Consider the following 22,625-nt stretch of genomic DNA (forward strand, 5'->3'; position numbering starts at 1 on the left):
ACCCTCAATTTTCTCGCACTTCCCAGTCCTCTCACATTCCAGCTGACAATTCTCATGGATAAACTTGCAAAATAGTCCCTCCTGAATTTGACTCCTTACCTAGAGTTCTTCCTCCTCTCTCCTCTTCCGCTAAACTCAAACACTTGATAATTTCTTCCTGTTTTAGGGTTCAATTCTGTCCTCTCAACATCATCTATTTCACCACTCTCTCCTTCCTCACTAGGCAAACCCTTTTGCTGATGATTCTCTTTCAAGTAACCTTCCTTCATTCTAATTGCCTCAGCTTCCAAATTCTCTCCACCTCTCCCCCACACCCTCACAAGGAACTGACTCTTCCTTCTCCTTAAGTTCATGATTTCCACCAACACCTTCACCACTTCCTTTAGATACCAAATCTGCTCCTTCCGAGTGGGATACTGCAACAGGCCGAACACAGAGACCAGTAGCAAAAACTTGTAAGAGGATGGATTTATATATCACGATTGTAGTAGTATAGAACAATTGTGAACACATTACAACATATAATATACCACGGATAAGTTAACCACTGGCTGACTATGGATGATTCCCGTAAATATAGAATCGTGGGCGTTCTGTTTGCACATTGCGAGTCCGGCTTCAATCAGAGCAAAGCCTGTTGAACAACCTTTACAACCTTGCATGGGGAATATCTCCCTACTTATGTACTTTACTTCATGGGTAAATATTCCCAATGCAAGGTTACGAGAGGCTGTTGGAACGGTGTGAGCATGGGCTTGCTCTAATTGAAGCCAAATCCGCACATTGCAGACTACAACCCTCAAGCATAAAATTGCGAGATAAAAGTGAAGCACTAAAGCGCAGTACAAAAAGTAAAGACTCAGCAAACAAAGAAACACCATACAAGCATGCACGATGGAGAAACTGAGGAACAACAAATCTTGAAACACTCATTTTTGTACAACAAATCTTGAAACACTCCCACAAGTTCATTATCCCAACTAAGGCCCACAGGATTTAAAGGAGGAAAAACAAATCTTGAAACACTCATTTTTGTACAAAGAAACCAAGTATAAGGAGGGGAAGAGTTCCATCAACGGATGAGAACCAACCTTAGTATCCTCCCAGAGTTTAACAAAAAACCCAAAGCAAACATCATACCTGACAAAGTGGAGAAAGTGAGGCAGAATGCTATGAACAACTTTCTAAGGCAGCACCAGAGTAGCTCTGGTAGATACACCTACATCCCAACCATTCCCCAACCTTCCATGTATGCTGGTTATTACTTCATGCCATAGTTTATCCCTTTCCATCAACCACCCCCACAACCATTTCCCTAGCAAAACCTTATTCTTTTTTATCCACACTACCACTACCCAATCCTCCTTGTTTAAGATTCCTACACACAACCTTACCAAAATTTGCTCTTCACCCTCACAGAAAATTATAATATCATTAGCGAACTATAGGTGAGTAATTGGGATCCAAACCCGTAATTTTTCCCCACCTTGATAAGGAAGGTCCAGTCCACCATGTCATATAACCTTTCTCCAAGTTCAACTTGCACACAAAACCTTTCCTTCTTGATCTTTTCAAATCCTTCATGCATTCATTACTAGAATTTGATCAGCTATCCGCCTCCCTGAATGAAAACCCCTTGATTTTGAGTGATTACAGCTGGGAGAACAAATTTAATACTTAATGAGAGGACCTTGGCTAAGATCTTGTAAATGCTGGTTACTAGGCCGAATGGTCTAAAGTCCTTTGGGTGACTGGCATCGACTCTCTTTGGATTAAGAGCTAGAAAGGTTGCATTCACCCCTGGGCTAATTCTATGCTTCTCTACAAATTCCTTAAAAACCTCGACCAAGTCATCTCTCACAATTTCCCAGCAATCTTGGTAAAAGGCCACTGTAAAGCAATCTGATCCTAGGGCTTTGAAATGGTCCACAAAAACCTTTGCAATTTCCTCTTGATCAGTTATCTCTGGCCCTCCTATCTCTAACCTAGCCACATAATTTTTTGTCCTCCTCCCATTTGCCAAGGCATGAAAGAATTTTGTATTACCATCCCCTTCCTTAATCTATTTGCATCTAGATTTTTGTCTCCAACAAATTTCTTCCCTTAAGAGCACTTCTTCCAACTCTTTCTTAACCCTACATCTTACCGCTCTTTCTTCTGTGACAAGACTCCCCTGGGCTTCTTTTTCATCCAACTCCTCTAATTTAGACAAGAGAGTAATCTTTTGCTCCTCTACTCTTCCAAACTACTCCCTATTCCAATCATTAATTCTTTCTCTCAATCTCTTTAATTTTTTTGTGAAATCTTACCCCTTTGGCCCTTTCCATTCCACTCTAGGTAAAGCTCTAGACACTAGGTTTTCTACATGGGATTCCCAAAGTACATTAAACAAAAATTTGTCTAGTTTTGAACATAAGGGCACTTCCTGTAAATTTGATCGCGTGAATCGGGCTTGTAACAAGGGAGTTTTCTTCAGTTCACAAATCTCTATAAGATTATTGAATCTCCTCATACCAGTGGTAACCTGCTAGTTGGGGTTGTTTGTTTCATTTGAGAATCTCACCACATTAAAATCCCCTGCTACACACCACAACCCATCCCATAAGCCCCTAGTAGCATAGAATTCCTCCCACATTTCATTTCTTTCATGTTATCTATTTGGACCATAAACATTGGTGAGAAGTTGAGAACCCATATAAAACCATCCTTATTGTTTTTGAATTTCATTGATATCAAGAATCACCCTATCAATTACTCTATTGACTCTACCACATCATCCTTCCACATTGTCACCATTCCCCAAAGGCTCCACAAGAAGGAATGAAAAACCATCTAACACCCTTTTCTTATCAAACCATGTAACACCCATTGAACCCTGAATGATTCTTATCCACCTACATCAGTTTAGTTTCTTGTATCAACACAATGTTTGTCTTTTCCCTTCTAAGTAAATCTTTGATAGCTCTTCTTTTCCTCACACTCCCAAGTCCTCTTACGTTCCAACTGATTATTTTCATAATGTTTGCTCAAGGTAACAATCTTATTAACTTGTTCCTCCCCTAGTTTTGTTTTCTCCTCCTTTCACCCCTTCCACTGAACTCAATATCACCTTCAACATCCAACCTCAATCTTTCCACTTCTGACTTCTTCTTCCTTCTCTTTTTCTTCTTTTCTCCATTTTTCCTGCAATAGACCCTTACCTCATTTGCCCCATCTTCTTCCTGGTTGAAACCCAGTTCTAATTCTTCACCACCATGGACCCCTATTTCCTCTTCTTCCCTCTGACCAGATAAGTTCAACTTACCCCTATCTTCTTTTTCCGTTTCTTTCTTCTTGAGACCCTCTAACTCACCCCAGACCAAACTCCAGATTCTATCAGCCTTCTCATTCTCCAATATTCTTTCCAATCCCCTCCTTTCCTCCAACCCTGACTTACTAGTTCCCTTCAAGCCTTCAATGCCTCGTTGGGAAATAGGTGAAGGAGCCATTGTATCTATACCACACGCAAGGAAACTATCAATACCAAAAACATAATCGACAAGGATACCTAACATAGGGGGTTCGGGATGGTTCTCTGGAACAAGAAGTTGCACAATAGGAGGTTCCGTTATCCATAGTGAGAGCCTTTTGTTGGATAATAGGGCCAAGAAGCAGACTGTGAATGGAAGGATCTTCTCCATGCTCTTCCATGTCTGGTGAATCCGATTTCCTTCCAAAGTATGGAGTTGAACCCTCTTTACCGAGTCTCCGAGCTAGTTGCGGTTTTGGCTTTGAGTCTCTCTCGTTGGGAGACGCAGACTTCCTTACTTCAGCTAAGGTTACCTTCACCCTCTCTATAATACTAGCTTCGGTCTCAATCTCTTTGTTGTTTGTAACATCTTCCACAAATAGGAGCTTCGTATGGAAGCTCTTCTCCTCATTCAATTTCTCTGTTGTTTGTAACATCTTCCTCAATGTTGCCTATGTTGGATGGTTCGTACGAATCCGCATCACTTTCCTCCTCCAGATCTTCAACCGACAGTTCCTGGGTCTTCAACGGAGGCTCCCTGCACCTCGAATTGTGTCATTCAGGTGAGCAGACCAGACTCCCTTTGCTTGGAATCCAAGCCCAAGTTGAGAGCTCCGCCTGGATTCAAGTCTTGGAGTTCACAAGGTTAGGACCGATCAATACCACCACTTTTTGCTCGCAATAGTATTCAGAATCTCCTTCCAATCTTTCACTTTATTCTTCAACAATACCACCATTTTTTTCTCACAGTTTTCACACCCATCATGTACAGCCAACCTTGGAGCTACCATGAAGCAAATCAGAGGTAGCTTCAAGTCTAACCTCTCTGTTCTGGTTTCTTCCTCTTTCTATAACTTTAATTCCCGGACTTCCTGTTGATTTTCTTCTTCTGCCTCCTTTTCAAGCCCTCTTGTTTCATTGAACCTGCTCAAATACTCTCAAAGCGATCCTGCTAAAGCTTTCAAACCTGTGTTGTTTCTACTTTCTGGTATGCATATGACTTGTCTTTGTCCTCACCTCCTTCTTCTTCCTCCCCATCCCCCTCCTCTTAAAGAAGCTTACGCCTCTTAAATTCTGAACTATGACTCACGCCTCTAGGTAGTGGAATGCCTTGCATCACGGCTCCACATTTTAAAACATTGATAATAATAAAAAGATGAACATGAAAGACATTCCATACAGTGCGATAAAATAATTGGTTACTGAGGTTTTCACTTTAGGTCCATTAAATTAACATTTATCCCATAATACCATGAACTTCTAAAAATAAAAACATTAAAAAAAATGAAAGAATGAAATGAAGAGCTGCTTCATGGATGGTCAAGTTGATCAATGGAAAAAAAAAGGAGAGATAAACACATGGAAAGGGGATAGAAAAACTAATAGAATGAAAAAAAAAAAAAAAAAAAAACAGATACCAGAATCAGAAGACAGAAATCAGGCAATCTGATTGAGGATGCAGAAACTGACACCTCCGGATCACAGGAAATTGCTTGTTTTACAGTCAACATTAGAAAGTCCAAAAACATGAACCTAGAATAAACAACTGCGCATCACTTAAAAGCAGAAAAGTTATTTCATAACAACTTAATCAATAGAAAACTATAAATTAGCTACTATCTGCTAAAAACTGCCCAATTACTGTAGGGCATCAGATGTCAAGGATGCAATACTGAATTAGTTACCTCCACAATCAAGAATAACGGTGGAATGAGAATAATGGGACTTAAAAGGATAGTCTCCCTTGAATGTAGTACAACCATTGGAGGCCTTGTCGGGGTAAAAAACAGAACCTATCATGGTTCCTCCATAATCAGGAACTCCAAAATTCCCGACTACACCATTGTGCTTCGAGCAGAGAGTCTCAGGTGATAGAACAGCACAATGAATCTAGCAAAAACAGAACTAACCAATACTGTCAATGGCAGCAATGGAACTATGAATACTCTGAGGAACAGCATTAAAGTCCAGATTTTTCTTTGTTTTGGGTCTATTGGAGTTGAAACCAAGCAATAGGTGTTCTCAAGAACTACTACACACGAAGAAATTTCTGAATTGTGTCAACAATTATTCACAAGAGTCTTCAGGTGTGGACTGTAGATAAGACTTCTCTTCTCATCTACATCTCCCTGTAACGTAAAACAACATGGGAAGGTTGACAGACTAAGAAGAACTACCATATCGTGATACTTGAAAGGGAAAGAGGATAGAGAAAGAGAGCTTCTTTATGTGCTTGTTTTTTCTTTAATGACCAACTTCCTGAACATTGTGCCTTAAGAAGTTCATCCTTGTGTGATAGAAGGGATACTGTTAGAATCCAGGGAACTGAAGGACTTAGCAAACAAAGCAACATAGTGTGGAGTACAGAGTTCCTTTTGTTGTCTTTTGGAGTATATGGAGGGAAAAGCATGCATGTATTTTTGAGAATAAGGCTTCCAAGGTGGAGGATATTGTGAATGGGATCAAGGTATGTTAGTTTCCTGGTTACATGTTCATAAAAATTTTATTGGTGCCCCTTGTATAAGTTGTTTTGTGATATGGATATTTTGGTCATACATTTAGATTCTGATACTTGGTCTGTTTATAGTCCTAATGTACAGGTCCTCAGCATGGGCTGGATGAGTATTTGTTTTTGATTAATGAATTACTTGCTTGAAAACATATCAATTTGAACAGCATCCTAAGTTATGAGAATGGTTGCAAGCCATGAACCTTTTGCTATAGCTCAGTTGATGAGACTAAGGCTGCATTTGGCATTCCTTATTTTAAGGACTTACCTCCTTTTTGTAGTTAAAAACTCAGTGTTCATGGAGGCATTTTAACTGCAAAAAGGAGATAAGTCCTTAAAATAAGGAATGCCAAATGCAGCCTAAGAAACCAAGACAAATATAAATGCTTTACCATGGAATAGTCTAACATATAAAGATTTGACGCATTTATAGACCGGTTAAACCTAACTCACTGGAACTACAGAGAAGTCAATAAAACCAAGCAAGTGCATAAATTGGCAAGACAATTGAACATATGATGCTGGTTCTCTAATAACTTTCTTTCAACAAAACTCAAATACAGGTCATTATACATTTGAATAAACCGATATATGCGCCCATAATCTATCACATTTATTAAGTTACTCCAGGTAATGCTCCACACATTTTGAAGAGGGAGGAAAAAAACTACATAAATGAAACACCAAAATTCGAGAACTGAGAAGGATAGCAAAAATGGACCATTTCTCTGTTGGGATGATCTAAATCATCTCCCACTGACTTCAGAGGGCGTCTTTGCCACTATTGAGAGCGCATGCAATCCTGTTTGCAACTCTTCTTGCAACAACTCATAGATAAGCCTATGCCGCTTCACCAGACTCTTCCCTTCGAACTCCTTAGAAACGATTCTTACATTATAATGTGTCTCGCCTGCTCTTCCCCCAACTCCCTTGTGCCCTGCGTGTTGATGAGAGATATCTTCAATTTCCAATTCGATAGGACGAAGCATCCTATCCAATTTCTCTCTTATCCTCTCTCCTCTACTCCCCAAACCCACTCTCCCATTTGACTCAGTTTCATCAACTCCGTCGGTACCCGGCTTCAAATGTTCACCACCCACCTCAGAATTTGACTCAGCTCCGTTGATTCCACTAGTACCCTCCATTGAATTTTGACTATTAGCCTCAGCTCCACCGATTCCACTTGTACCCACCGATTCCACTTGAGAATCCGCTCTCAAACTTGACCCATTACTCTCTTGAGCCTCTATATACAACTGCAGTGCCTTTTTCTGCATCAACTTCAACATATTCAAGAAGCCGTTATTTCTGGAAGGAGTCAAGCTCTGCTGGAGCCCCAGTAGCGTGACGAAATCCGGCGAAACCTTCAGAATTTCCGGTGCGGGATTCCCTGAGAGCCCTTGAACGAGTAGGGCAGCGAGTCCCTTGGTAAGGACCGAATCGGAATCCGCCTCGAATCTGACGTTCTTATCCGGGTCAAGGTAAGCCCTTACCCAGACCTGAGAGACGCATCCTTGGACCTTGTTCTCGTTGGTCTTGAACTGGGCAGCAAGAGGAGTGAGGCCACGGCCATAGAACATGAGCTGCTCGTATTTCATCTTGGGTTCTTGCACCGCTTGAAAAAGCTTTACAATCTCTTGAAGCTTCGGTGGGAGCTCTTCAATGGATTGCAGAGAAGAAGAAGATGAAGACGGAGAAGCCGAAACAGGTTTGGTTGGTAGTCTTTGTATTGAAATTGATGAAAACAAGGGAAATTTTGAAGGAATCGACGTTGATGGGATCAGGGTTTTCAGAACTGGGATTTGGAGACGGATAGTTTGTGGAACTTTAGGCGAAAATACACGAAATGAGGAGGGAATCGACATGAGTCAACAAACCTTAATTTTCAATTTGTTCCTTCTGCACAGAGAGAGAGAGAGAGAGAGAGTTAGAAACTTTGGTGGGAGACGAAAAAAGCGATTCGAGATGGAACGGAGACGATGGGTTTGTAAAATCGTTGCGCAGAGCCGCAGAATAGTCGAGGGATGAACTATATATTTCGCAGACCTGGTTTCTACTTCTTTGAAAAGGATGGAGTGCTCTTTTAACGGTAGATGAGAAGGCCACGTCATCGATATGATTTGTTTAAATTTTTTTTTGGAACCACAAAATACAAGCACAAGAATCTTACAAGAAGGAAAGGCAGAAAAGTAGAAAGCCACGGTATAATCATTTCCATCCCGGCCCAACTGGCCAATCCGGACCCGAATTAGGTTTGAAAATTTTAGGGCCGGGCCTGGGCCCAACACTATATAATCTCACCACGCAATATATATATTTTTTATATTAAATGTAAATTTATACATGCAAGTTGTATGTCATATTATGCTACATCATATATCATATATAAATAAATATATATACTTGGGCCCCGATGCATGCATGTTGTTAAAAGAAATTGTGGGTAGTGGCCTTATGATGTGTTAATAGATAAATTTGTGTTAATTTTTATTCTACAACAATTCTAATTGGACCAAGTTGAATACTATTCATCTCAATATTATTCTTAGGTTAGGTATTGTCTAATAAATTTAGAAAAGACCAAAAATCTAGAAGGGATTAGGGAGAGGGAGAGTTACTTTTTTATTAATTTAAATTAAAAATATTTTTATTGATTTTAATTAAATAATTTTTATTAATGTGTATTAGTTTTAACTAATAAAACAATTTTTGCAAAGTTTGATAACAATTTTTTATCATTCTTAATTATGTTAAGTTTTTAAAAAGTATTTAAATATTAATTTTTTATAAAATATATTACAAGTTATTTAATTATTTGTTGATTTTTAATTTTCCCTTATTTATAGTTTTTTGCTAGTTTTTTATTTTTAATATTTTCTCAATAAATATTACATTTAATATATTAATTTTTTTATTTTGTTGTTTTTTAATTTTCAAAAATTTCCCTTATTTTATCAATTTGTTCTATTAATTAACAAAATTGTTAATAACTTTTTTGTGTTATCTACCCTTCTTTTTCTAATTAATAAAATTATCTTTTAGTCAACACTTCTCTCATTTGCTCATTAATTTTTTTATTTTGTTGTTTTTTAATTTTCAAAAATTTCCCTTATTTTATCAATTTGTTCTATTAATTAACAAAATTGTTAATAACTTTTTTGTGTTATCTACCCTTCTTTTTCTAATTAATAAAATTATCTTTTAGTCAACACTTCTCTCATTTGCTCATTTATTTTCAAAATTGCATACCCAAGTTGAACTAATCAAACCAAATCGGTCCAATTCAATACGAACTAGTAATTGAAGTTAGCGGGTCAAACGATTTTTAGATGTTCAAAAAGCACGACCTATGAACTTTGTCTTCTTGATGTGTAGCAATTGTTGGGCTCCTAGTGCATTTCTTCTTATGCTTTATTCTTCTCCTACGAAATTGACAAAGCTAGTGAAACAACCTAATCCATTTGATCTACCACTCAATGCTTCCAAAACTTAAGTTCGTCGTAGTCGAGCTATAAGAGACAATTCATGTTCACAGGAAAATACTTTTAGAAAATTATTATTGAAATTTTCAAATAAATTATAAAAAAATATGTAAACTTTTAACAAAAAGTTTTTGAAAATGTAATGAAAAACATTTTATTCAAATTTTAATTAATAGTGAAGTTAATGTTTTAACAATAAACATGTTAATTAGTAGTGTTTCTATTCAAAATATATTTTCTAAAAAAAATATGTAGCAAATTTGGCAATCAAACCGGATCAATCATAGGATGGCAATTTTCCCCATTGAATAGGGGCATTGCCTTACCCTGCCCCAAATGGGGTGGATTTCCTCGATCTTAAAAAGGGATGGAGCATGGATAAGGAAAATATTTTTGCCCCGAACTAGGGATGGGGTTGGCATATAACCCCCCAAACCTGGTAGTAAATTATTAAATTAAGCTGATTTATTATTGATTTCTAAAATGTTCCTAAGTTTCCCTAAAATTCTCAAAACCCTAGGAACGCATAATCGCATCTCTAAAATACCCTTAAGTGACCAATCTCATTTCTAAAATACCCTAAGATTCCCATCATCCATTACTAAAAGACACCTAAATAGGGGTTGCAAGTCGGGCCCAACCCTAAAATTTGGGTTTACGGCCTAAGTCCAAGGTCAAGCCCAGTTTTCCCAACCCAAGCCCAACACACATTGTAATTTGATGCACTCGGGTTGGGTTTAGGCCTCAGTCGGGCTCGGGTTGGTCAATGAACTCACTCTAAAATTATGCATATGTATGTACATTTATGCAAATATGTATACATATATTTATGTATATATGTAAATATGTATGCATAATCTACATATATATATATATATATAGGCTCGGGCTACCTGAGGATTAGGTTTGAGCTCAACCCAAAAAATAAAAAAAACCTGACTTTTTGGGCCTGAGCCCAGTCCGAGGACAAAAAATCCAATCCTAGGTTGAGTAAAATTTCGAATTGGGCTTGCTCAAGTTGCACCCCTACACCTAAATTTTATGCATTTTTAGGGGGTTGCCTCAAGGCGAGCAAAATGTGAGGATTTCCTGGACCCAATGGGGAATGAGAAAGCCTTGTCTTGAACCTACCCCATTGTTATTCCTAATCAATCAATATTTGTTCAAATTGGTAACTAAAAATTTGTATTTCCTTGAGAATCCAACATATTTCCAAATTATACTGAGCTATGAGAACTTAACATATTTCCATATTCAATTGGCAAAGATGATGTGGGCATTTATCTAATTAGGGGTGCAAATGGATTGGATCATAATCCAATCTTATCCAATATCCAATCCTATTTGGTCAAATTCGTACCACCTATTTTTGGATCTTTTGATCAGATAATATGATTCAATCAGAAATCGGATCAAATTCATATCAGCCCCTATCTTATTTGATACATATTACATATTTATAAATATAAATTGCGTTATTTATAAATATATTTTTGTATTATATTTTTATAACTTTGTTATATTATTTATTTTTTATAAAAAAATGTATATAGGATGAAAATAAATTTAAAAAACACTTGTATTTTTGTTTTTACTTTATTTAAATTAGTATATTTTTATTTTTATTTTAATAATTTATTAATTTTTAAAGAAAACAAGTTGGATCGGATTGAAGATCTGACTTACTGGTAGGATTCAAATTTAAATCAAGACCGATCAGACTGGATCGGATCTGACATGAACAATGTCTTATCGAATTAGAATATACCCTGATTCGGATCCGATCTGATATGTTTGCATCCCTATATCCAATTGATCTATTATATATCTTCTTAGCAAGCTATTATACATATGTGTTTTGATGAGAATGAGAGAGAGAGAGAGAGAGAGAGAGAGAGAGAGAAAATGATGCAATGATTTGAGAAAAGCATTTGTAAAAGGGGAGCCTAAGAATTTTAAACCCCTAGAGCATCATTTAGTTCAAAAATTATTGGAGCTCAAAAAAAGAGAGAATGATGTTGAGGACTGAAAGAGACATCTATGAAAGGGAGAGCTCCAAAATTTAAATCCCTAGAGCATATTATTGTTCAAAACATATGAATGCTCAAGAAGGTCAAGGCACTGCCTCCTTGACAAAATAGGTGAAATGAACCTTAGATAAATGATTGATTGGTCTAATTTGTATTTGATATCTGCCCTTTGCATTGTTTCTCATTTGAGCTTAATTATCTTGTATTATTATTTTGACGAGAATGTTCTTTGTGGTATGATATGTGGAATGATGTTCACCAAATGACAATATGATTTATATGATACTTATGCTTCTCTCCTATGCTTCATTGTTCATAGATTCATTTTGAGATAATCCCAACTTGGAATGATTCCAATTGTTTCAACCTCGTTTAGAAAATCTCCTCTCTCATTATATGTTTGATAAATGATAAATGATGCGATTTATATTTACCCCTTACCCCCTTCCCTTTTGTTGATGACAAAAGGGGGAACAAAATCGAAGATTGATGAAAAATGTATTATTGCAAGATTGCTGCATGAAAACATGGAAAAGATACCAATATGAGAAATATGTCTTACCAGCTAAAGAGGGAGACTTGAGTGTTATAGCTTCAATTGTTTATTAGTTAATTACTTGATAATTATAATTAGTTTTCATATTGTGTCTTAGAATTTTACAATTTTATGTAAATATTAGTAAATATATTAAATTTTGTTGTAGTCATAATTAAATTAATCCAAGCTTGAGCTCAAGGTTTAAGACTTTAGGTTGAGCTTTGGTTGATCCTCAACATGATCCACCCCCCCCCCCCCACAAGTTACACCCTAAGAGCAATGTGGCATTCATAATTAGACTAAATCAAACCAAGTACAACCATATATGCATTATTCTAGGGTTTTTAATTATTTTTAGATGAAAATTATTAATATTTAATCAAAAGGAGATATGGGGGATGGGCTACCCCATTGTGTAGCCTAATGAACAAAAATAAATAAATAAAAGATCTCAAGCCAATTTTTGATACTGTATTAACTGTTTTTAAGGTTGCTTGGCTTAACTCGACCTACACCCCAAGCATAATAATATTTGTTTGGGCTTGGGATAGGAACAAGCTTGCCCATATTAATTACAAAACTATGGTTTTTACAATTAAAAATTTTTCATTTAATCTTAATCTATTATAAAAATATACAATTATTTCAATTATATATTAATATACAATTTGTTATCTAAATATACATGTATATGACTTTCAGGTCAAGCTTAGGGTTACTTAGCTTGGGCCCTGCCTGCTAAGGTTGTCAATAGACTCTGAAAGTCCAATACCTGATTTGACTACGAATCTGATTATCTTGGATTTGGATGTTAGAACTTGCATTCGATTAATGACCAGGTTCATACCCTATTCTCCTATAAAGTTACAATTTAGTTAATGTGAAATCAAAACCTCTAATTAATAGCATGCTTGATAAATGAGGAAGGATTTTACTATACTTGAATGTTGTCTCTCTTAGGTTAATGATGTGCATATGATTTTAATAATGATTTTTGTGTTTTTTTGTCCAGATGTCCAGTAATATATTCACTATCAACATACACTATGGTGGATACTTTTTGAATATACCACTAGTGATATATAGTGGTGGTTATGTGTTCGTGAACTACAGTGTAGATGGTGTTGTCATTCACAAATATACCTCAATTGGTGAATAATCTTAGTTACAATACAATTAGTAAAGTATATATTATAAGAAGCCAAATGCAAACCTAGAGTATGAGTTGGTACAATTAAAACATGATGACGATATCCCAAAGAAGGGGTGAATTGTGTTCTTAATAGATTTCCCTAAAGTCTCTTTCTCTACGATGAATGCAACAATGAATAGATGAGTGTTGTAGACAAGATGCACATACAATATAAACAAGTCCTATAGTAAATTAACACAAGACTTACGAGATTTACAAAGTTCCAACTATTCACAACTTACGTCCTCACCTTAGGCACACCACCTAGGCCTATAGTTGGGTTGAACTCGGATTGGATTCATCTAAATCTGAGTTCATATCAATAAGAAATTAGTTGTACCCCACTTCAATCTGAAATCTGATCAGATGTATGATCAATGCATTCGAGTAAGAAAATGAGATTAAACTCGTCATTTTGTCTAGGTGAAAAATTAACAAGATTAAACTAGCATAACTAAGGTTTAGTAGCAAAAGGTTCAATGACAAATAACGATAGTCTGGCGGTCTATCATTTATTTAGCAGAACCAGAGTAGAGAAGCCTTTACTCTTTAGTGGTAAGTGGTCTAATGTTCATTTGGGAGACTTGGAGTGGATAAGCCTTCACTCTTCAAGATGACTTGGATCTATCATCTCCATCTCTCTCCCTCACCATTATAGCTTAAACCAATATAGAGAATGAGAAATCGAAAAAGGGAAATGAATATAGAAAAGAGAAAGTGGGAAGAGAGCTTGATCTATGGGCACTGTCATGGCATAGCTTATTGTCTTGTTCATCACAACATGCACCAACGTAGAGAGCCACTAAGAGTCCGAGACAAAGAAGAGAATGGAAGAATAAAATGAGAAATGAAAAACCTTAGGTCTTTTACAAATGGGAGAGGGGAATTAGTCCAGTAGTATTAGGGCTTGGGGTTTGAGGAACAAATTTCCTTATATTCTTGAGAATCATCATATATTACACTAATTTATAAACAATATATTATATAAATATAAATATATATATATTAGAGTCAAACTTTTATCAGATTGGATAGGAGTACATCCAATTTCGGTCCAATTTTTAATCAGATTCTATTTGCACCATCCGAATCTGATTCGATATAGCATATACCTCATTGGACAACATATTTTTGGGTATCACTGACAAACTTACCACTATACAGTTTGACTTCTATGTGCTAACAAGACCTCTTGCAACCACTAGATAGATAAATGGGCATTATCCAACCTTTCACAATCATTGGATAAGATTATATGTGATATCCAACCTTTCTGGTATTCAATCTTAGAACACAACTAATAATCACCAGTTAGAAACCCTCTATTAGCTCAACCACAACAACAAATAAAGCAATAAATAATGTAAATAACCCCAAACAAATGCCTTAATAAAGGCTAATAACCAAATAAAACTTAAACTACTCATAAGCAATGTTCACAAGGTTGCTTGGGCTGAAATTCTTAAATGAGCTAGATTTTTTTTTTTTTGTTTTTTTTGTGAGAAACCAACTATAGTTCAAATTTCTCTTTTTTGTTATTACAGAGATTGTTAACCCTAGTGTTTTGATGATAACAAACTCATTGGGAGTACTAATGGTGTAATTATGTGTCAAGCAAATCTTTAGTAAGCTTCTCTATGCCAAGAAAAATGTATTAAAACTACAATGGTTACAAAGAAAATCCCTTCAATTGATAGAAAATGGTCACTTGCTCTCAAATCTTATATAAATAAAGGAGCATAATCAAGACATTGAATTAAGGCTTGTGAAAAGCATGTGCTTTCCTCATACAAAGTGTATATAATTATATTTATGAGAGAGGAAACTTGAATTAGATAAAGTTATTTTTGTTGAAAATATCATTTACCTTCAATAGTGTTAGAGGTGAGCAAAGCTAAGAAACTTTTGAGTTAGTTTGTGCTTGTATTCTTCTATCTTCCTATTGAGAGTATTTTCTTGCTTGTAAACCTGCTCTCATACTAAAGAAAGAAATATCATTGAACAGATAGCCCAACCAGTTCATGTATTGTAAGAACCTATGAAGTCTTGTTGGTGTAAATGGGTTGGTTTGCATCCAATAAATCTAGTTGAGTTTGGGTCTTTTATTGCTTACTAACATCTTCCCATTACTATCCATTTATTCTAACTACTTTACATTTACATTTATAGTTGCTTTTGTTTATTGTTCATTTATTATTCAAATGTATTTACTTTTTTTAATGAAATGTGTCCTTGATATTCTGGTAGTAGCTAACAACTAATTGAATATCAAGTTGATACTGCTCGGGTAGTTGGTTCTCTTCTTAGTTATCATTGTGTAGTAGGCCATTCTCTCTACTACCTTTAGTGGTTGGACACTTGGACCTCTCTCTCTCTCTCCATCTGCTAGTTGGGCACACACCACCGAGTACAACTGTCATTTACTTTTTTGTTCATTTACATTCGACTACCCTTTTAATTGCTATAGTTAATTTATTTTCAATGTTTACATTTATTTGTTTAACTGTAGAACCATTAGTGGTTGGACACTTGGACCTCTCTCTCTCTCTCTGCTAGTTATGCACACACCACCGAATACAACTATCATTTACTTTATTGTTCATTTACATTCGACTACCCTCTTAATTGCTATAGTTAATTTACTTTCAATGTTTAACTGTAGAACCATTAACCAGATAGCATGTTGTAGTTTTTGATTGTTCTATTTATTTTTAGTTGCTATCATCTTATTAGTTGTTCTTATTATTATTGTTTGTATATGTAAATTGCTAGCCCGTGCATATCCTATTATCATATTGCTTATTTGTTTTTGTAGTTGCAGGTCTTCTATTCAAAAATCGTGTTAATCATTGAGTAACATTTTGATCAACTACTAAAGTAAACTGACTAAGCCTACTATTTTGCATGTCTTTATTCTTATTGTCAATAATGCTTAGCTTCAATTTTAGGGGAAGGGTTTTGAACTTGACTTGTTGAGAGTCAAATAATTTACATTTAAATTCAAATTTTTAAAAGCCCAACTCAATTCATCCCCTCCTGGGAAGGGCCATCGGTCCCAACAAAGATATCACTATTTCTATCTCAAAATCTCTCTTGAAACTCTTTTTTTCTTTCTTTCTCACTTATTTTCTTCTCTTTCCTTTTCATGTTATGGTTTTCACTTAAAAATTTGTTTTATGCTTTGGGATTCAAAGAAGTTTGAATTTAAACATTTTTGATCCATGAGAGATTCATCAAACTTCCAATGGAAAGTTTTAGAGGCCGAACTTGAATATGATAGTGGACGTGCATAGTGATTCAATATACAACCTAGCATTGTTTGAACCTAGGTCATCCAATGCGGCATCGCCCAGAGTGCACCCATCTTTATCCACTAAGTCATCTTTTACTTCATGGCAATAATTGAAATAAATTTAACTTTTTATTAACATTGTTGTCTACATGCAATCTAACATGTACCTATATTCGATAACTCCAACTACAAATAAAAAAATAATATTTAAAATTAGTATTTTATGAATCAACGGAATAAATTATTTATCAAATTCACACACACACACACCACACACACACACATATATATATATATATATATATATATATATCAAAAAATGATCTTTAATTGAAAAACAAATTGTACAAATAAAAAATATTAATAGTAAAATAATTATTTTAATACTTAAAACTTATAAATTTACACATTATATGTGTTTTAATTTTTTTATAAATTATTAATTAATATTTTAATTTGCATTAAATAACATTGTATTTATTATTTATAAAGATAAAAATGTTGTTTACAAAATATTTGAGAATATAATAGAAATTGAATCTATCAAATCCATTAATCTACATTTATATAAAAAATAAAATTTATTTTAGAAACTTTATAAAAATAAAAATATTAATAATAGAATCATTATTTTATTTATATAGAGAGATATGACATGGAACATTTTGACATGTTTGACTTAAATGGGTGAACTGGTGATCCATGACCCAAAGACAAAAACAATTCGACCTACAAATCAATTGTTAAAACATTGTTTATATATGGTATATATTTCATATGAAAAATACATTACTTTGCCTCTATTAATGTCTTTTATTGTTCCTTTTCTTTTCATGGGAAGCATAGAGTCAACATGAGTGACCTAAATCAATCACATTAAATGACACTTGTTTTTTTTATAAGTAAATAAAATACTATACCACAAACTAAAAACAAACATTGACGTCCATCCAACCCTGAGGGGTCGACCAAACAAAAATACTCCCATCCAAAGATTTAACTTTTTGAGCGATAGAATGGGCTGGTTTAGTGATAGCTCTAGGCTTATATAAAAATTTCATAGAAACAAAGAATTTTAACAGAATTCATTTTATCTATATGGCTAGCAAAAGACCAGTTCACAACATCCTCCTTTTCATCCACAAACAACACAATGTTCTGCGCATTTGAGATTATCATAATTTCTTTATAGCTATTTTGAAGAGCAAAATTCAAAGTCACCTCAATAGCTTTAAATTCAACTTTAGTAGCATCCTACAAAAAATCGGATTTGTCTCCTTTAGCCATAATAAAGAATTTTCCTCATCAAAACAACACAAACCAAAAGTGCCCTAATTATCATTATGGATACCAGTACCAAGAAATAATACTCAAGCACATTTCCTTATTAGGGATTTGTTGTTGAAATAAATATAAAAGTTCCAAAATATCCTTGCACCTGTTCTCATCCAACAAGAATGTCCAAGGACTTGCAAATAAAATTGATCGAATTAAGGGGCAAAAGACAAAGATTTGCATTATATTTTCTTGTTGTGATCCACAGAAGAGACATAAGTCATCTTCTATGATACCCACCATCTGATACATTTTTAACCTAATTAGTATTAATCACCTAATAACTCTCCACAAGAAAAATTTGAATTTCTTAGGAATTTTTATTTTTAGGAACGTTTGAACCAAAATTTCTCCTAATCACCTTTTTTTTTACACCCAAAATTTACACCCAGTGAAGAGGTGGCCATCGCAAATTTTATTAATATGTAAAGAATGACCTAGGAGGGGGGACGTAAAAGCCCTACCCCTCGAGAAACTATACACAAAGGAAACCCAACTCATAAATAACGAAAATTGTCCGGATAGCCTAAAATTAATGAATTCTCAAAAAAAAAAAAAAGAATACCAAGACCATCTACATTAATTAACTTTTGTACATGTGAAGGAAGACTATCAAAGGAATCATAAACTATTTGTTGTGAAGATAGACAATTGAGTTTTGTAAGAGCATCCATTGGATGATTAATTTTTTATAAATATGTATACAAAAGAAATCCAACCTACTCCTAAGCCCTTTAACTGATACAAACCAATACCAAAGCTTCCAAGGGGTTGTACAAATTCCATTAAGAATATCAATCAAATTTTTAGAATTCAACTCTATGATAATTCTATTTAACCCCAAAGTTATCACAAGGCGCAAACGATCTAGCAAGGCTGAAGCTTCTGCAACCAAATTTGTCTCACTACCATAGGTGTTGAAGAAGGCACAAACGAAATCGTTCTCTCCATTTATAATTAGCCCACCTCACTCACACAAGGATCAGGATTACCCCTAGATGCACCATCAACATTAAGTTTCATATAACCATCAGGTGCGAAATTCAAATTAACCACCTTAATACTTCTTCCACTGATTGGTTGGATCGTTAACCCCAATCCTCTCAAAGAAATCTGTTGATTAAAGTTCACCCCATTCTCAAAATTCAGCAAGGGAAAAACCTCATGGATCCACCTCACTACCACCCAAATGATAGTTTGAGAACAATGGAACTTGTTTTCCATCTAGTGTCCATTTCTTTCCTTCCAAATCTCCCAACCAACAAAACAAGCTATCAGACCCACCACAAGCCCATTGATTCCAAAATCTAGAGGCTTCTACAAACTAATGAAAAAGAAGCTCATTGGTACTTTCATCACCCCTAAAAGGCAACCCCATCAGTCTATTGAAGTAAGACCAAACTTTCCAAGCAAGACAACTACAAACCATCACATGATTAACATCCTCCACTGATAGATGTCAACAAGAAAAACATTTGGACACCAAGGGGATTCCTAGTTCTCTTATATCAGCATCCACACCCACCTCACCGACCTGAATTTTTCAGATAAAGAAGCTCACATTTGTTATGACTACAACATTCTAGACCACCTTGTGCCAATCCACTGATTGATGACTAGAGTTGTAGAAGGACTAGGCCGAGTGTAGAGAGAATTCACCCTTCAATTCAGCTAACCACATAGTTTTATTTGGGCGATTAGAGATCCTAGCATCTGAAGTTTGAATCATGTTAAGAACATCCTCCGTTAAGAAATTTCGAACCTGGTCTAGGTGCTAAATTCCCTCCTCATCTAGGACATCACAAACTTGTAACTGAAGATTAAGCGCCTTCACTTGAGTGACTTTATCAAACACAACAGACCACACTCTAACCACTTGTCAAACAAAAAACTGATCATCCCTCTACCCACCATCCACCTAGAAAGCTGAACCAAATCCTCCTTTAAATCCAAATTTAATTTCCAAGTTTGGGAGGTGTAACATGGGTAATTAGCTCTGTAAAAATGTTCATGTCTTAGCACCTTGGCTTTTAAAAAAAATTCCTATTAGGAGTTATGAAAAAGAACACACCACATGTAGACTTTTAATTTGAAGCCCACAAGGCCGAACTATCTTCTCCTAGGCCACCCAATGATGCCACTCTATCGAATTAGCCTTGGTCCACAAGAAACTTTTCATCAACTATTTAGTTTGCCTAATAACTCCCTTAGGGTGAGCATTATTTAGTTAAAATCGAAAAACCGAACTAAAAATTTTGGTTTTGGTTTTTTGGTTAGGTTGTTTTGGTTTTTGGTTAATTCGGTTCAGTTTTTTTTTTTTATTTTTTTAAATATTTTGATTTCAATTTTTAGAATTAGAAATTTGGTTAACCAAAAAAACAGAATTAACCAAACTTTGATATATAGCATGTAATATATAATATAATATATAACATATTATATTTAATGTATAATATATATACACATATATATATATATATATTAATATATAATATATATACACACTAATACATATATATATATTAATATATAATAAAATAAAGTTTGATTTCATAATATATATTTATATATATTATATGTTATGATATGTATAATAGAAAATATAGTATATATTTTTTTATGAAATTTGGTTTTAACTGAAATAACCGAAAACCGAACTGAAAATTTCAATTTCAGTTATTTCGGTTTCCTCTAGTTCGATTTTGGTTCGGTTTTCATTATTATAATTTGGTTTTTAAAATTTCGATTTATTTGGTTTGGTTTTCAACTGAACAAACCGGATGCTCGCCCCTAAAATTCCTTTAGAGTCGCTATTGCCGACATCACATAGATAGGTATACTATTCAAAACATGTCAAATTAACAAAGCTTACCATCCACTAAAAGCATTTTACTCTTCCATATAGATATTTTAGCTACAATTTTCTGCACCAAATCATCAAAGTCTGATGGGCATAATCTGCCTTTACCAATTGGAATGCCAAGGTAAGTGAAAGGGAGTCTAGTCGAGCTAATAACCTGGATTTTGTTGTGAGTGGATCTTGCATATGTGAAAAAACAATTATTTACCAATTTGATCAAAGGAAAATACATTCCAACACCCTACTAACATCATCATAAACCAGACATCTCATACATGACAATTCCCACTTTTATGATGGGCCCTGGTATCATGGCGAGATGTACAATATCACATCAAGTTGGTAGGGTATTGAAAGCTAGGAGATCCCAACTCCATCTTAGCTTCCGCTTTCCTCTATTTTCTTTTTTTTTTTTTTTTAACCGCTGGTTTTGGAAGCTTTGTTTGGTGGTGTCATATTGATAGACGACAAAATGAAATTGGAGTACACAGCAATGGAGTTGACTTGTTTATCATGAGTCATGACTTGGCCGGCATTACCGGTAGATCCGTATACAAAATGAAATGGGCCTTGACCGAAAAATAGCCCACCTACCACTTCACCTTTCCCTCATATCATCTACCAGGCCAGTTCCGTTGATACACAGCAACAGTATACGACATCCCTTTGGACTTTCATCTATTGTTCAATTCAATCCTCTGAAATCACCTATAACATCCAATTAATAAATTGAAGTTATTTTGTAATATAATTAGAGTTAGAGGAATCAAGGCGTTAGATAGACCACGTGACACCCGTGGTTGCTCAGAAGCCAGAAGGCACTAGGCAGCTTAAAATAATTCATTAATAGGGACCACACAAGGAGAGTGTAGAGGAATCAAATGAAATGATCCACTAGTTCACATCAATGTAACACCTTATAAGTCAAGATTCTACCCAGTTCCGTTGGATCGGAATTTTTTTTTTTTTTTTATCTTTATTGCATAGTAGATGAAATCCTGCTCCTCTATCCCGTAGAACTGAAGTCAAAATATGGCATCTCAGGTATGACCAAATAGAATTATGCCAGCCGTAGGATCAGCCTTGCCTTGAAATATCCAACGGTAATGACCTCCAGAATCTTCGACTTTGGATGGGTAATATTCACGTGCGTAAACAAGGCCGTGTTTGTTTGCAGTGCAAGTTTATAATCAAATCATTTGCACTGTTATAATTTTATTTACATTTTAACCAAATACAGCGTAAACGTAAATAACTAGTGTCAATGAAAGTAGTTGGGTCGTCACAAACCGTGAACGTCCATCATCAATGAGCAGCGCTTTCATAATTTCATTGATCGTCCACCTCCTACCGTCAAAATTGAACGCTTCATTGAGTGAATTTACATCTGCGCCCCACAAGTGCCGCACAATACATCTCAACCAAGTATGAGAGATATTCCTGATACACGACTGGGATGTAGTGTTAGGCACTTGTGAGGCACAGAAAACTCTTATTAAGTAGATGCATCCAATTGGGGGTTGTTTATCGAGTTCATATCTCCACCCCACAACGGAGTTCAGATTTATGTCCCACAGCACATCTCCGTCGTGTATTAGAAACATCTCCCGATGATGGTATTATTGAGACTGGTACTATTATTGAGAGATGTTCCCATGGGGATGTGCTGTGGGACAATGTGGAGCACATATGTGAATTCCCCACATTACATCTTCACTATGTATTGAAAACATCTCCTGATAATAGTATCAAAACCAATGGTGTTATTATTTAGAGATGTTCCTAGTACACGGTGGAGATGTGGTGTGGGGTGTTGTGGGGCAGAGATATGAATTCTCATTTACTAGCACACTTCTATAGTTTCATGGATTTATTTAAA

The 22,625-nt window shown here is 35.2% G+C and overlaps 1 protein-coding gene across 1 annotated transcript; it reads right to left on the reverse strand.

Moving 5' to 3' along the window:
* Nucleotides 1–6,539: 6,539 nt before the first annotated feature.
* Nucleotides 6,540–8,047, reverse strand: LOC148870032 (sufE-like protein 1, chloroplastic/mitochondrial). Its single transcript, XM_088970814.1, has one exon. It carries the CDS (start codon nucleotides 7,880–7,882, stop codon nucleotides 6,764–6,766), a length of 1,119 nt encoding a protein of 372 aa, XP_088826940.1. The 5' UTR covers nucleotides 7,883–8,047; the 3' UTR covers nucleotides 6,540–6,763.
* Nucleotides 8,048–22,625: the final 14,578 nt, after the last annotated feature.

Source organism: Nelumbo lutea, chromosome 2, assembly GCF_056320005.1.
Source record: "Nelumbo lutea isolate HS-2025 chromosome 2, American lotus-T2T, whole genome shotgun sequence".
Lineage (NCBI taxonomy): Eukaryota > Viridiplantae > Streptophyta > Magnoliopsida > Proteales > Nelumbonaceae > Nelumbo > Nelumbo lutea.